The sequence below is a fragment of the Hakea prostrata genome, chromosome 11 (assembly GCF_041222555.1).
Source record: "Hakea prostrata isolate BN-2017 chromosome 11, UWA_Hpros_2, whole genome shotgun sequence".
Classification (NCBI taxonomy): domain Eukaryota; kingdom Viridiplantae; phylum Streptophyta; class Magnoliopsida; order Proteales; family Proteaceae; genus Hakea; species Hakea prostrata.
The window spans coordinates 26509937-26524065 of NC_142610.1; the positions used below are offsets into that span (position 1 = coordinate 26509937).

Sequence of the window (14129 nt, forward strand, 5' to 3'; positions counted from 1 at the left end):
AGAGCACTAAACAATTCTATGTGAATGACCTAAGGGTTTGAGGATCAAGCTTAAGACATCATGCTTCCATAAATGATCCCTTGCCAACCTCACCTCCAATTCTCCAAGTCATAAAGCTTGAAATGATAGAGTTATCAGTTAGCTGATTTTGCTTCTAATTTAGATCAATAAGGAGGAGAAGTCAATTTCATTTCTGACTACATGGAGTCGACAATCAATTGATGCATTTTTTATTTTTTTTATTTTTTATGAATGAGAATATTCATTGATTAAAATCTTCGATCCCAAGGAAGAAAAAAGTGGGATGGGGAGGGGGGAAGAAATTAGAACCTACTAGTAGGCAAAAGAAATGAGTTTAGACCTTAGAAAACAATAATATTTTTGTTCCTTGGGATATTCAAAACTGTATTTTTTTTTTCTCGGGGTGGGGTGGGAGGGTTGCATATTATTATATCATCAAAATGTATTGTCATAGTACCTGACAAAATTATCCCTCAGTCTCTCCTTATATAGGGTTTTCTAAGTATTATACTTGTGTATGCGTATATCAATACATTATCAAAATAGATTATAGTAGTATCAGACAAAATTATCCCATACCCTCTTTAAACAAAGTTTTGTAAGTATGTTATTTGACCATACTGCATCATGAATATCATATCGACACAGTGTTGATATCAATGACTTGCAAAATATTTGTAAGTATGTTATTTGACCATACTGCATCATGAATATCATATCGACACACTATTGATATCAATGACTTGCAAAATAAATACGTTTGTGATGGCAATACTCATAACCCATGAGACCCTAAGATTATATACTCACCTTTAAAGTTCACTCCAAATAAAAATATTGAAAAAAAATAAAATTTTTTTTTTTCCCCCCCCCCCCTTTTTAAAAAAAAAAAAAAAAAAAAAAAAAAACCCCCCCCTTTTTTTTTTTTTTTTTTCTTTTTTCCCCCCTACTAATCATAATTTAAATAAGTCCTCCAGTGGAGTTTGACCCTACAAACAATAACTCAACACACAGTCACCTAAAGCCAATAACTCAAGAACACAGCTTGTTCTGTTTATCACTTTATTCACCATTACATGCAACCATCTAAAGCATCTGCTCAAAGGAACTACTTTTTCTTGGCAATGAACAGGCCCCACCTCTGCTCACCAGATGAACTCCGATTCAGCTTTGCCTTCCAGCCATCAACAATTTCATTGTAGTCTTCCTGAAGAAAATTTTGTAAGCCAGTAAGTAACATAAGCGAATAGCAATCGCAGTAAGAGCAAATATGAAATTACTTCCACCTCTGAAAAGTCTTCAATAAATTGCTCTTTGTTATTCTCAACACTATTCAGTTCCCTCTGTAGGACCCCAATGAACTGAAACAAGAAAAGGAAACTTATTCTGTTAGTTTTCTGAAGCAAAATTGCATTAATAACTTCCCCTTTTTTTCCTGTTTGGGGGGTTGGTTTGGGGTGTGGGGGGCCTTCTTTTTCTGCCAAAATAGTTCTATCATAACCTGATCGGTACGATCCTCGGCAATAACCTCATCAAAACCAGCATCCTTGAGCATCTGGAAAGTCACAAAATTGGAAGGGGAGAATCAGTGAATGAGGGCTAACAACACAAATGAAGCTAAGCAGTGAAGTTCCCAGAGGTGATTGTACCTGGCCATATGCTGCTACGTCATGCAGATCATATCCTCGCTGCTTAATATATGCCTCAAATTCTGTTGTCGGAGGTCCAGCTTTCTTGCAGTAATCAGTGATAAGAACTTTACCTCCAGGCTTCAACCACTTGAAAAAATTTTTGAATAGACAAGGCTTGTCCTAAAAATACAAAATACAATGGACTGAAATTTTAGAATCCTCCTAGTCTCCGGGTGACTAAATGTCTCAAACTTCTTGAAATGTAAATGCAAAAATTTCGACAGGAGTGCGGAGGGGTGAGGAATAGTTTAACATAAACATTTCTGTGCCGTAATATAAAACCATGGCAGATACTTTACAACTACAATCATGTTACATGGAACAGAATCATATACCAAGTAATTACCTCCTCATATTCTCAAGGGAACATAAACTCAATGCCATTATCTAGTAAGAATGAACTCAAATAGGGGGCTTTTTCTTTAAGAGAAAGACACAAGATATCACAAAATATGGCATGGAAAATAAAATTCTCAAATCCCTCAGACGGACTCTAGTGGAAAACAAATTTATCCGCAATCACACACACACACAAACACACAAAAAAATCTACTCCGTACATATTATTTGAACTAGATCTTGTCTCAGCTGTGTAAAGTATATACATCAAATTACCAAATACTTCCAAAAAGTGAGAATATTCTACATGATGAAGGTTAATTATCAAAGATAACAAAAAGAAGATATGTAGAATATTTAAAAAGAATAGTAGGATACTTCCACCACAATTTTCAGGTAAATAACAAACAAGGGAGCATCCACCGCAAAAGGGGCCTTACATGTATGTGGAGAATGGTATCACGGCTGTAGATCACATCAAAAGAATTATCTGGTATTGCTTTCTTGGTGCAATCAGCAACCTCAAATTCCACTGAACATTTACGTCCAATGGCGCGTTCTATAGCGAAGGAAACCATGTTTATCGAGAGATCAATGCCAAGAACATGAACATCAAAGTTCTCGGCCATGTAGAAGTCACCTCCCCCAATGCCACAACCCACATCAAGTACTTTCTGATCGGGTTTAAGGTCAAGCTTCGCTACAAATTCCTTTGTAGTTTCTACATGAACATAATAGGATAATTAGCATTCAGAATCTGACATAAAGTTCTTAGTACAAAATTTAAAAATCAACACAGTTAATAAGCACTAAGCAGTCTTTTGACACAAAAAAACCAACAGATAGTTTGACATGATAGTTTAATCATGGTGACCACAAATGCAGGACACAATATTTAACCTCCAATGGTAACCAATACATGACTCCATTTATACATCAAAAAACCAGATCCAGCAATTAGTAATCAAACTCTTGAAACGTTGTATCCATGAAATCAGTGCCCCACCAGAAGCCGGTGCTATGGCTAACAAGAAAACAAGATTAATGAAAGTTGATTTACTCATGGTAACCATAAATACAGCATACTACATTTAACTTCTACTATAAAGTAATATATGAATGTTTTTCATCAAGAAACCAGATCCAGAAATTTGTAATTTAACCCTTGAAACACCACATCCAATAAATAAATGCATCCCCAAGAACCAGTGCCACAGCTAATAAGAGACAAGATCAGTGGAAGTTGAGTTACTCGTGGTGACCATAAATACAGCATACAACATGTAAACTCTACTGAAAAGCAATACATGATACTGTCTCTCACCAGAAAACCAGATCTGAAAAATTGGTGATCAAACTCTTGAAACACCATATCCGTGAAATGAATGCACCACCAGAAACCAGTGATACCATTAAGTCGTTAACAAGATAGAAGATTACTAGAGATGATTTACAATTCCTGGTCATCATGATGTGGTATGAATGGAAGGTGTTAAAAGGAAACAGGGAAGAGAAAAATAACTTAGGTTAAGCTAGTGAGGAAAGACTTGAGGGTAACAAAATAAGGCTTAGTTGAAGTGAGGAGCTCCAAAATGACATGTTTATGTAGTCAAATTGCATCATTGCAGGATGGAAGACCACATATTAGCCAGATTAACTTAATCAGCACACTGAATATCTACATGGTAAAACAATCTTATGTCAGCATATCAAATTAGACAGTTGACAATGCATACTCCCCAGCTAGGCAGGTAAAAAGGAGTTTAAATCAGCTTCCCACTTGGGAATGGTTTGGACAGGCCTGAAACTTCAATGGAGCATAGGTTCCTCATATCTGTTCCCATCGCTATCCATGGGGGTAGATGATCTGTATCCGTAAATAAACTCTTAGTGAATTCTCTCCCCCCCCCCCCCCCCCCCAATAAAAAAAACCTTGAAATAAATAAAAGATAATAAAAAGAACCAGGCTCAGAGTAAAGATTAACTAGATATAATATCTACCTCTACAATTGACCACTGCTAAAGCAATAAATCAATGAAATTTGTGCTTGTTATGATGCTGAAAAGAGGATAAAACGGTGCAGAACGAAAAGACAAGATCTTCTTACGTACCAATCCCCCCTGTGCTCACATAACCTTCACCAAATACACGTTCATAACGCAATATGCCACTACATTTATACTGGACATTATCCAAGAACCGTTGGAAACCTTTATCCTCAAGAGAGTTCACCTTCTGCCATGTCCAGCAGATCTGCATTATACAGTTTCCATGTTAGCTACACTTCTACAGGTTTGTTCTTACTGAGATGTATAAAGGAGAGAATTTCTGAGGAATACCCAATTGCATACCTGATTCTGGTTCTTCTTATTTCTTACATAAGCCCCAATGCACTTGCAACCAATAAGAGACAGTTCAAAAGAGTTCCCGGAGCCATCACTCATCTGGCATTCTTTGAAAACCTGCATTGGAGCTCAAGATAGAGGTGAGAATTATAGCTTAGCAAACAAACTGCTTTTCACAACCAATGAGGTATCATATTTCTGTTCAATAAACTTTTTGTTATGTGATAAAAAATCCATCACTTCAAAAGGAAATGGCAACCAGGAAAAAAAAAAAATAGATGCATTGACTTGTTAAGGACTCACCTTTGTATAGTATCTTGGTTCACGGTAGTGCGTTGGGTTATTCTTTCGCTTACTGTCTCCAGATTGATGAAAACATGATTCTCTAAAGAAGATAAACCCACCAACCTTCAACCATTTGACCATTCTTTCAGCTAAATTCTCAACCTGGGAACCAGTGAAAACAAACAATTCGGCATTTACGGACCACGTCAAATTTGATATTTTTTCCTTGAAGAGAAAAAGATAAATAGAACAAATAGAACATAATTAATGAGAAAACATATCCTACAACCTTGTTCATTCTTTTCCCCTTGGGGTCTTGATAATGAATTTCTTTTTTCATCCAAAAACCACATCCTACAATTTAGTGGTTTTATCAATGGATTCTGATGAATTTCAATTAACATAATTAGTTACCCTAAGTACCGTAGAGTGAACTAGGGTTTCTAAACAGTGTTCGATGGAGCTGCAGGGGCAGGCTAGTTTTTGTAAGTTTATGTTGCTTGAAGCTCTTGTCTTGTGAGCTCAAGTGATTCCCATGGTTGGTTGATATAAATATTATTCACCCAAACAAAGGAAGTAGAATGATCTCTGCAGATTGAAAGGGTTCATTTCAAGTCTGGTTCATATCTAATTATCTCATCCATAGTTTTAAGGTCGAAACTCGAGATCTGTAACCTCCTGGTCAGAAATTGATCCACAGCATGCAATGCAGGGGAATTTATAGATTCTTGTGAGGTGCTTCGATTAAAAAAAAAAGAAGTAAGTTGTACTGTTAAATAATCGACCAGAGTTGGTTTAAAATTTTAAGAAGCATACCTAATCTGGAAGCCAATGCAACCATTCGAGATTTAAAAGCAAAAATTATACTAATATACTTGTAGGTTGGTCAACAAAAGGAGTGGAGAGAAGAGTCAGACTACAAACAAAAGAAGAGAAAAGGAATCACCTCTTTGTCTGAAAGATACATGAGAAGCCAGTTTGAGAATATCAAGTCCACAGAGTTTGGAGCAATCTTCAGGTTTGGAGATGTTACATCAGCGCACATAAATTTGACATTGTTAAAATGTCCGTTGATACTTTCATTCTGCAAGTTCCCGAATTGGAATGAAAACTTTCAGAATTGAGGATATTACAGTACGGAATTCTTTTGCTTCGCTATTTATATGCACTTTCTAAGTTTACCTTCTTTATGACACTTTCAATGAAGTCCATAGCCAGAACCTCACCAGCTTCCTTTGCCAATTCACCAGTGAATCGACCGATACCTGCTCCTAGCTCCAAAACTTTTTTCCCTTTGTAAGGTGGAAGTAGGGAGAGAACCTGTTCACAAACAGAAGTAATTAGCTAGAGGATTTGCATGACAAGTTAACGACCTAAAGATTGATTAAAAACAAGAGCAATCTCTCTATGTGTTTCCAACTCAAAAGACAGTGATGGGTGAAGTGCATCATGTATGACACAATAGTTTAACATATAATGGGTGAACTAAACTTGATAGGCACATCCCCTGGCTCCCTTGGTCATGAATTTTCAGAAGCATTGATACAGTCAATCAAATAAACAAGATCATGTACAACAGAGAGCAAAAACATATCCAATTGCACGGGCAAAATGTTGTTTTTAAACCACAGAATTTGACTTCCTGCATTCTTTGCATCTTTTACCACCCCTTATTCCAGCTATACTGTGTCATGTTATTTTTTTCTTAAGGATTTCAAGTGATATTGCAGGCATGCAACTCACCAACTACCAAGAAATAAAAATGTGCATCAATGCCGCTGATCAAGCAATGTGAGATATGAACCTTCTTACAGATTCGTTGATGATGACACAGTTGTACAAGACTATCTATTAATAACAACCACATTGAATACCAACTAGATATTCTGGTAGAGGAAAGCAACATATCATTTCATGAAACAGAGGACTGAACTTCATCTTGATTCTACACATGTATTTGTTTTCAAGTGCAGTTTGCACATGAAACGAAAACATATATTAACAATGGTATCCTCCTCTCTCATAGGATGTCCTTGAGGAAAGGCGCACATATTATTGCATAGGCTCAAAATATAACTGAGGACAAACTTGTCTAATTAAATAACTGTGAGCAAATCATGCACATGAGCACCAAAACCATACCAACAATATAGCAACAGGATGCTAGAAGTGGATGCAATCATAGATTAAATCAAAGCGGAGTTACAAAACAATAATCCAAAATATACATAGCAGCGGAATGCCGGAATCAACATCAAACATTGCTCGGATCACTCAGGACTGTTCCCACATTACTTCTAATGCACTCCATCATAATATCCCAAAGAATTTCACATCTCTAAATAAAAAGCTTAGCAGCATTGTCGGAGAACAAGTGGATAATATGTTGACTTCCAGTAAAGAAATGAACAATTACCTCAGGCCTCTCTTCTTTGTCAAGATCAGCCGCTTTGGAATCGAGCATCATAGCTTCCACAGTTAGGTCCGCAGAGTGCTCCATCCAGTAACTCTTCTGGACATCACGTTCTCCACCGACTAAACAATACGAAACGAAGACAACATAGAATTGCATTGAATGATAAACATCAACCAAAAAAAAATCCATTACATCGGTAAAGATGAGAATTTTAGTAAGAGAGCATACCTTGGGCTGCCATTGCTGTCGATTTCCTTCCTCTTCTTTTTTCAGATCTGAATTAGATCGAAATGTGATGCAGAGGTTGAAGGTGATTTAGAGCGAAATTTGCTAACAACCTTCAACGGCGACCCGAGACCTTGAAAAACTCCTGGATCTGCGGTTATTCAATCGACCTTTCTGCTGCATTAGGGTTTCGTCTTCTCCTCTTCTTGCAGGCTGAGAAAACTAGACCTTTTGCTTCCGCCCTTCTTTTGGTTCTGCTTCGTTCTCTTTTTATAGTAAGACCAGGGAATCTTTTAACCCAAAAAAAAAAAAAAAGACCAGGGAATCTGAATCAACGAAGGCGGCAGACGAAGCGGAGAATCGGACGCGTCGTGTCATGACAAATGACCGCCTGCCACGTCACGTTTCGGCCCTTTGTAGTTGCCGACTTTATTGGATCCAGTACATTTTGCCGCCGTTGTGGACTAGTAGCCGATTTAATCTTCACCGTTTGATCTAGTCGAGGTCTTAAATAGGACACCTATAGACAAGCTGAAGGGTCGGGATCGGACCGTAGGACCGATCAAGATATTATTGTACGAAAAAGTCTAACTCTTATATGCACGCCAATTATGTGATAGCACCTTTTATAATTTTTTTTTTTTTTTTTAATTTCATTCCAAAAGAGGACATGGATTATTGAGCATTATTGGCAAAACATTCACACATTATGGTAAAGATTCTCTGGTTAGGTGATGGACCACCAAGACATAGAATAGGGAGTTAAATTAGCTGATGAGTGAGAATTGTCAAAAAGTGTATAAGGGTATTTTAGTTATAATAATTAATAAAATTTATTATTCATTAATGATGTTTTTAATTGGTTTTCAAGGGATATTTAAGATTATTTTTTCTATTAAAAGTAATTTTAAATAAAATTAAATCAGAGTACAAATTATCTACAATAACATAATTAGATTTATGATAACTTGTAAATGTGTGACATGTGTTCCAACATCACATCCTAAAGTTGAGTTTATTTATAAACTATATTATTATTTTTTTAAATTTAATCACAACTCTTTAATGTAAATTATAAATAAATTTCAACCACATATCATACATCTACCAGAAAATTAACTAAATAAAATTTTCAAATTATCTACAGTTAGATTAAGGAGATATTGGTTCAAACTTTACTTCTCTCACACCTCCCTCCACCCCCCCCTCCGATTTTGAGCTTATGGCTCCCCAGACCCCAGTTGAGGCAAAATTGATGTTGACACAAAAATATAACAATTATCTTAAAAAATAATAATAAAATAAAATAAAATAATCACTGATTGCCTTTTAAATTTTCCATACCAATTATTAATATAGTTGGCTCTTCGGGCCTTGAAGAGACACTATAATATTTGGGACCCACAATGGAAGACAATCCCTTAAATAACATCTTACAGGAGATGACATTACTGATTTCTGTTTCCCAAATAATTTTGATATGATTTGTTGAAATGCTTGTAACCATTATCACCACTTGTGAATAGCATTTGCTTCTCCTACCAAAAACAAGAATAGCATTTGCTTTTACAAGGAAATAGAATTAGGGTTTGATAGTTAAGCTGCCAAACTTGACTAATGAAGGCTTGGACTTTGAACTGACTTGAAATGGTGGAAGGTGCTTGAAATTTTCTCACAAATTTCACAGGAAATATTGCATTTCACTTTAGTCCACCATTTGAAAAGAGTCAAAGAGTCAAAGAGGCAAAGCAAATTTGAATTTTTGCTCATTTTTTCAGGAATTTTATTTTGTTATTTATGATAAAAAAAAAAAGAATTTAAAACATTGACATATGGGAGTTTGTGGTTCTATACATACGAGACTACTTTAGATGCTACTTTAGCTAATACTATCTTCTCATGGAGCATGATAAATTGAAAATTAAAATAGTTCAATATGTTTTGTTGCTTCTGCAACCACAACCAAAATATTAATAAGACTAATAGGTCAAGGGTTTTTAGGTTGAGGCAGAAAGATCAAAATGTTGGGCCTATTACATCAAATATTCTTAATTTGTAATCGTAGTTGTTTTGCTTTGTTCATTCATGTTTGAATTGCCACCAAAATTGCCTCAACTTCGTCTACACTTGTTATGTTTTTATAACTAAGATACTGGATATGTCCATCTTTATATATACCCATGCTCCATCCCGCATTACCTAACCGTTTGTTATACTTCCTTTTAGAAATTTCATTCTACAATAAACACTACTTGCATAATTGTTCATCGTATATTTAAGAAGGAAATCTACTTTATTATTATTTAGAGGTAACTTTAATATAAATATATGAAAATAATATTATTCTCAACCTATTTTTTTTCCAATTTCCTTGTAGGGAAGATTATCTATTATTTCTTTTTCACAAGAAAAGAAAAATTGATAGGTGATGAGAATCTGCCAAACACTATATTTCGGGGTGGTACTGTGGGAAACTCCCAAATGTGGTTATGGATCCAAGGAACCAAACAAATGTAATATATCAATGAGGCCCGTGATCCAAAGCGTGCATGTGCAAGTTGGATTTGGCCCAAGAAGACATTTTTCTAAAAATATCTTCTGACATTCAAGCATGGCCCGTGATCTTTCATCCAAATAAGTGGTGTAGATGGGAAAAGTGAAACAATATCAGTTGTCATGTGTCGAGTCCGGAATCCGGATCATTTTTCTGACAACTTTACAACCACAAATTACAATGGAACCTATAAATAAAAGATAAAAAATTATTTAAAAAAAAAAAATCTCATCATCTAATCCTATGGGTCTACTTGTAATTTGTGGTTGTAAAGTCGACAAGGAGATGATCAGGACTCATCATGTGTCAGGCTTTTATGTTGTAAATTTGATGCGGTGATGTTTGTGGTGCACATAATATAGGATACATGTTACATGAATTCTATTAAATCTCACTTATAATGAAATCTACATGGTGTGCATCCAAAGATGGTTACTATAGGCGACACCATGTGAGACACACCACACTAGGATCCTAGGGATGAGGGGACGACCCACTTGGGTAGAGAGGATCTCCACTTAATCATCCCCCATGGAGAGGTTATGGTATTGAATAGAATCTGGGCTCATATCTGATATGGTTTGGATGGGTATCGAATAGATTTACCCTTAATGTCTCTTAAAAATGATATTTTGAATTTCCTTTTAGAATTGAGGTTGTCTTGGCCTCTTTGCTCGATCTTGCTTGGTCGGTGCATTTGACGTGATGCCTGTGATGCCCACGATGGATGGATGTGACGTGGGCTCTATTAATTTCAGCCACATACAAGAACACGTGTAAGTTATGCCACCTTAAGTGAAATAAATCAGTTTTTTATTGATCTGAATCTACCATTCTTTTATGAGACTGAGATTTAATGGAGTCCATGTGGGCCATGACGTACATATAATTTTGGTCCCATAGGCACCACCACGTCATATGCACTATCCTAATAAGATTCAATTTACTTGCACCCCGATTACACCCTGAGCATCAGTTTTTAGTATAAGTTAAATATACGACGAAGCTTCACCACTAGCTCTAAAGGGATTAACATTAGAATCATAAATATGTAATATAGCATGTATAGTCTAATATGAACAATACAATAACAGTCAAACCATTCAGGCAATCTTGTATCCTTCCTTCCCTCACCCAAAATTCAGAATTACAGATACAAGTAAACTGTTCTTAAAGAAGATTGCCACAAAAATTTACATTTCCTTTATTTGTTTTTATTTTACAAATGATCTATTTCACTGTATTGGGTTGATTCATGCATTTTCCTGAAGAATCCATTTCAATTTGCATAACCACTTCTTACATACCTTTCAATTTGAGAGATGTCCACTATACTATCCACACCACTATCCAACAAGAACCTGAAGAAAGAAAGATCAATACAAAGTCAATATTACAGAAATGAAGCTTGTGTTGAATGCAAAGCCATATGGAATAGAACGGATTGATGGCGCATACGTATCAAGCAATGTTCTTGAGATCAATAAGCATCCTCCTTTAATTGATGATTGCATATTTAGAGCAAGATCTGGATTATGAATACTCTGCCTAATGTGTACCCAACCATGCTCTCCATGTTCTTCATCTGAAACTTTAACCCTAAAAGTCACAACTTGAATTGTTAGGGTTTTCCACTTTGAATGATGAATATAGAGCTGAATTAGAACAGTAGCGATGAAACTATATGTAAACTTTATATTTTTACCTGTACATTTGAGCATCAATGGCTGCCGGTGTGTCATTTGAATCTACAAGGCACCCCTCACTTACCCAGCAGTCTCCACAGGAATCTAACTCCCATCCTTTGAGCCTTCCTTCCTGCAAATTAGAAGGGTTACATCCTTTAAGCCAGCCTTCCTTACTCTTAAAACAGTGAATTGGATAGTGAATGGCCTGTACTAAAACATTTTCTCTGATCTATGAATATAAATGTAGGAATGCAACACCCTTGTTCACTTTTTCATTCGTAGATTGGGTTTACTGGTTACTCATTATAAATTATACGAAGGGAATTTTTCTCTTTAGCATGAACTTAGTTAACTAGCAAGAAACAGAAGGAGTGATCAACACCTCTACATAATTCTTGAATTTCTCGATTGCTTCAGCACCATTTTCCTTTGCATATCTTGGCTCTGAAAGTACGTTCATCCTAAATAGTATAGAGTCAGCTGGATCTTCAAGTTCTTTTATAAGACTACCAATTCCTGCATCTGACCCGGCAAGCTTCATACGTACCATTTCAATTATGATCTTCACTACCATGTAAGCCCCTGCAGATAAGAAACATAACAGGTCAGACCAAGGGTGTTTCCTGGATTGCATTGTATCTGTTTGATTTTTTTTCTCTCTAAGAGACCCGAATAAGAAAAGAAAGTAGATTAGAGTTATTACCATCGTCAAGGAAGTGATTTTCTTTCAGAGCACCATGTCCAGATGTTTCCATCATCAAATGTGTTTCAATGCCTTCCTTGTTTAGCTGAATGCCTTTGTCAATGACATTCCTATAGCCAACGCGGTAGAGGCAGTGATGACCTCCTCTACTGGTAATGAATTGTGTAAGACCCATGCTAGTACGAGCATCAGTCACAATGGTGGTGCCAGGGTGTTCCTTCAAGACAATGGCTGCCATCAGAGCTATAAGCCTATCTCCATTAATTGGGCTACCCTTTTCATCAACTACACCGCTTCGATCAACATCGGTGTCAAAAACAATACCGAGGTTTGCTGAGTTCTTCAATACTGCGGTTCTGGTGAGCGTCATGGCAATCTTGTCCTCAGGATTTGGAATGTGATTAGGAAACATTCCATCTGGGTTGAGGTGTAGAGAGCCAAATGTATCTGCACCAAGTTTGTCTAACACATCCCATGTAAAGAATCCTCCTGATCCATTTCCAGCATTCACAATTATCTGCAAAAATTTGACTACAAGAAGGTTAAACAGATTTCTCATCAAGGTATTCAGGGATCCACTAGCTAGGAAACAAGATTGATGGTTCTGAAGACCAAGGCAATTCAAATTCAAGTTGTATCATGGCTCAATTCAAAACGAGCGATTGAGAGAGACCTGAAAACCCTCAAGCGGAGTGTCGTAGTGAAGAGGATGGTTCACCCTTTCCTTGATTATTTCCCTTAGGTGTGCGGCATAGGCGCTCATGAAATCTACTTTCATTGTGGGATTCACAGTTACAGACACCTTCATCATCCTGTTGGCATACTTATATGCAGCTCTTTCACACAACAACTCCACCACCGTTGCCGTCAACCCCCCTTTTGGTGTGAAAAACTTGAGCCCATTCCTCGTATATGGTAAGTGAGAAGCTGTCATCTGCACCGGTACACAGCAAACACAATTTATCACTCTTCCAGTCAATCACAAAACCCTAATTGACTGTTTGATTTGTAATGTCTCACCATGATTGAAGCATCAAACTTGAATGGCTCTAGTAAAGTACTCATAAAACAAGCAGGAGTGGTTGCAAGTCCCATGTCGAACACCAAACAGCCTGCACGGGCTAGACCCATGAACACAGCAGCACTCAACGATGGCCCTGAGATTCGAGGGTCTCTTCCAAGGGAAACTCTAACATTCTCTACTGATCGTTTACCCTCTGTTTTAATCCCATCAATCACCCACTCAGCAAAGCTTTCTGCAATAGCTTCGATAGCAGGTGGTGTAAGGTCCACCGTTCGACCCTTCTCACCTTCAATGGCAACTCCACGCACGTCTGGACCATTTTGTAGTCTCTTAATCTTTTCAATATCTTCATCAACCACAGCGTCTGTGAACTTGCTGGCAGCATTAGATGATACAATACCATTTTGGGTAGTTTTTGGGATTGAAATTGCCAGGAAAGAGAAATTCAGCTGGGTATGTCTATGCAGTTTCGTGGATGCGGCAGATGATAAGAAGTTCCTTTTCTGTACATTGCTTGGAAAGGTTAATGAAGAAGTTGAAGTGGCAGCCATGAAATCTTGTCAATCAGGTTTGAACTTTGGCGCCTTAGTTTGCTTCAGAGATTCAATTTTTTTTTGGGAAGAGAGAGAAAGCTTCAGTAAGGAGAACCAAGCAATAGACTTGAGGGAACAAAAAGATAAGATTAACCCCATTAAAACCATAACCTTACAATTCAATATCTATCGTACATACAATATCTATTGGCAGCCTTCCAAGGGCTTGATGGATTTGCTGTATTTTATGCTCAGATCCTCTATAGAGGAGATGGTATATTCTACAAAGATTTGAACCCACAGA

At 36.8% G+C, this 14129-nt stretch overlaps 2 protein-coding genes across 2 annotated transcripts; both read right to left on the bottom strand.

Annotated features, from left to right (window-relative positions):
• Positions 1–973: 973 nt before the first annotated feature.
• Positions 974–7570, bottom strand: LOC149001221 (phosphoethanolamine N-methyltransferase 2-like). The gene is made up of 12 exons (XM_089139789.1): positions 7327–7570; positions 7099–7217; positions 5865–6002; positions 5629–5766; positions 4701–4844; positions 4404–4514; positions 4164–4305; positions 2492–2772; positions 1671–1832; positions 1523–1576; positions 1308–1382; positions 974–1228 (listed from the first exon to the last, which is right to left on the bottom strand). Exons 1-12 carry the CDS (start codon positions 7337–7339, stop codon positions 1130–1132), a joined length of 1476 nt encoding a protein of 491 aa, XP_088995915.1. The 5' UTR covers positions 7340–7570; the 3' UTR covers positions 974–1129.
• A 2607-nt stretch (positions 7571–10177) lies between these two features.
• Positions 10178–13978, bottom strand: LOC149001222 (phosphoglucomutase, putative / glucose phosphomutase). The gene is made up of 7 exons (XM_089140906.1): positions 13289–13978; positions 12942–13202; positions 12269–12785; positions 11948–12147; positions 11583–11695; positions 11336–11476; positions 10178–11238 (listed from the first exon to the last, which is right to left on the bottom strand). The coding sequence occupies exons 1-7, from the start codon at positions 13841–13843 to the stop codon at positions 11157–11159; spliced, it is 1869 nt and encodes a 622-aa protein (XP_088997032.1). The 5' UTR covers positions 13844–13978; the 3' UTR covers positions 10178–11156.
• Between the last annotated feature and the right edge of the window lie 151 nt (positions 13979–14129).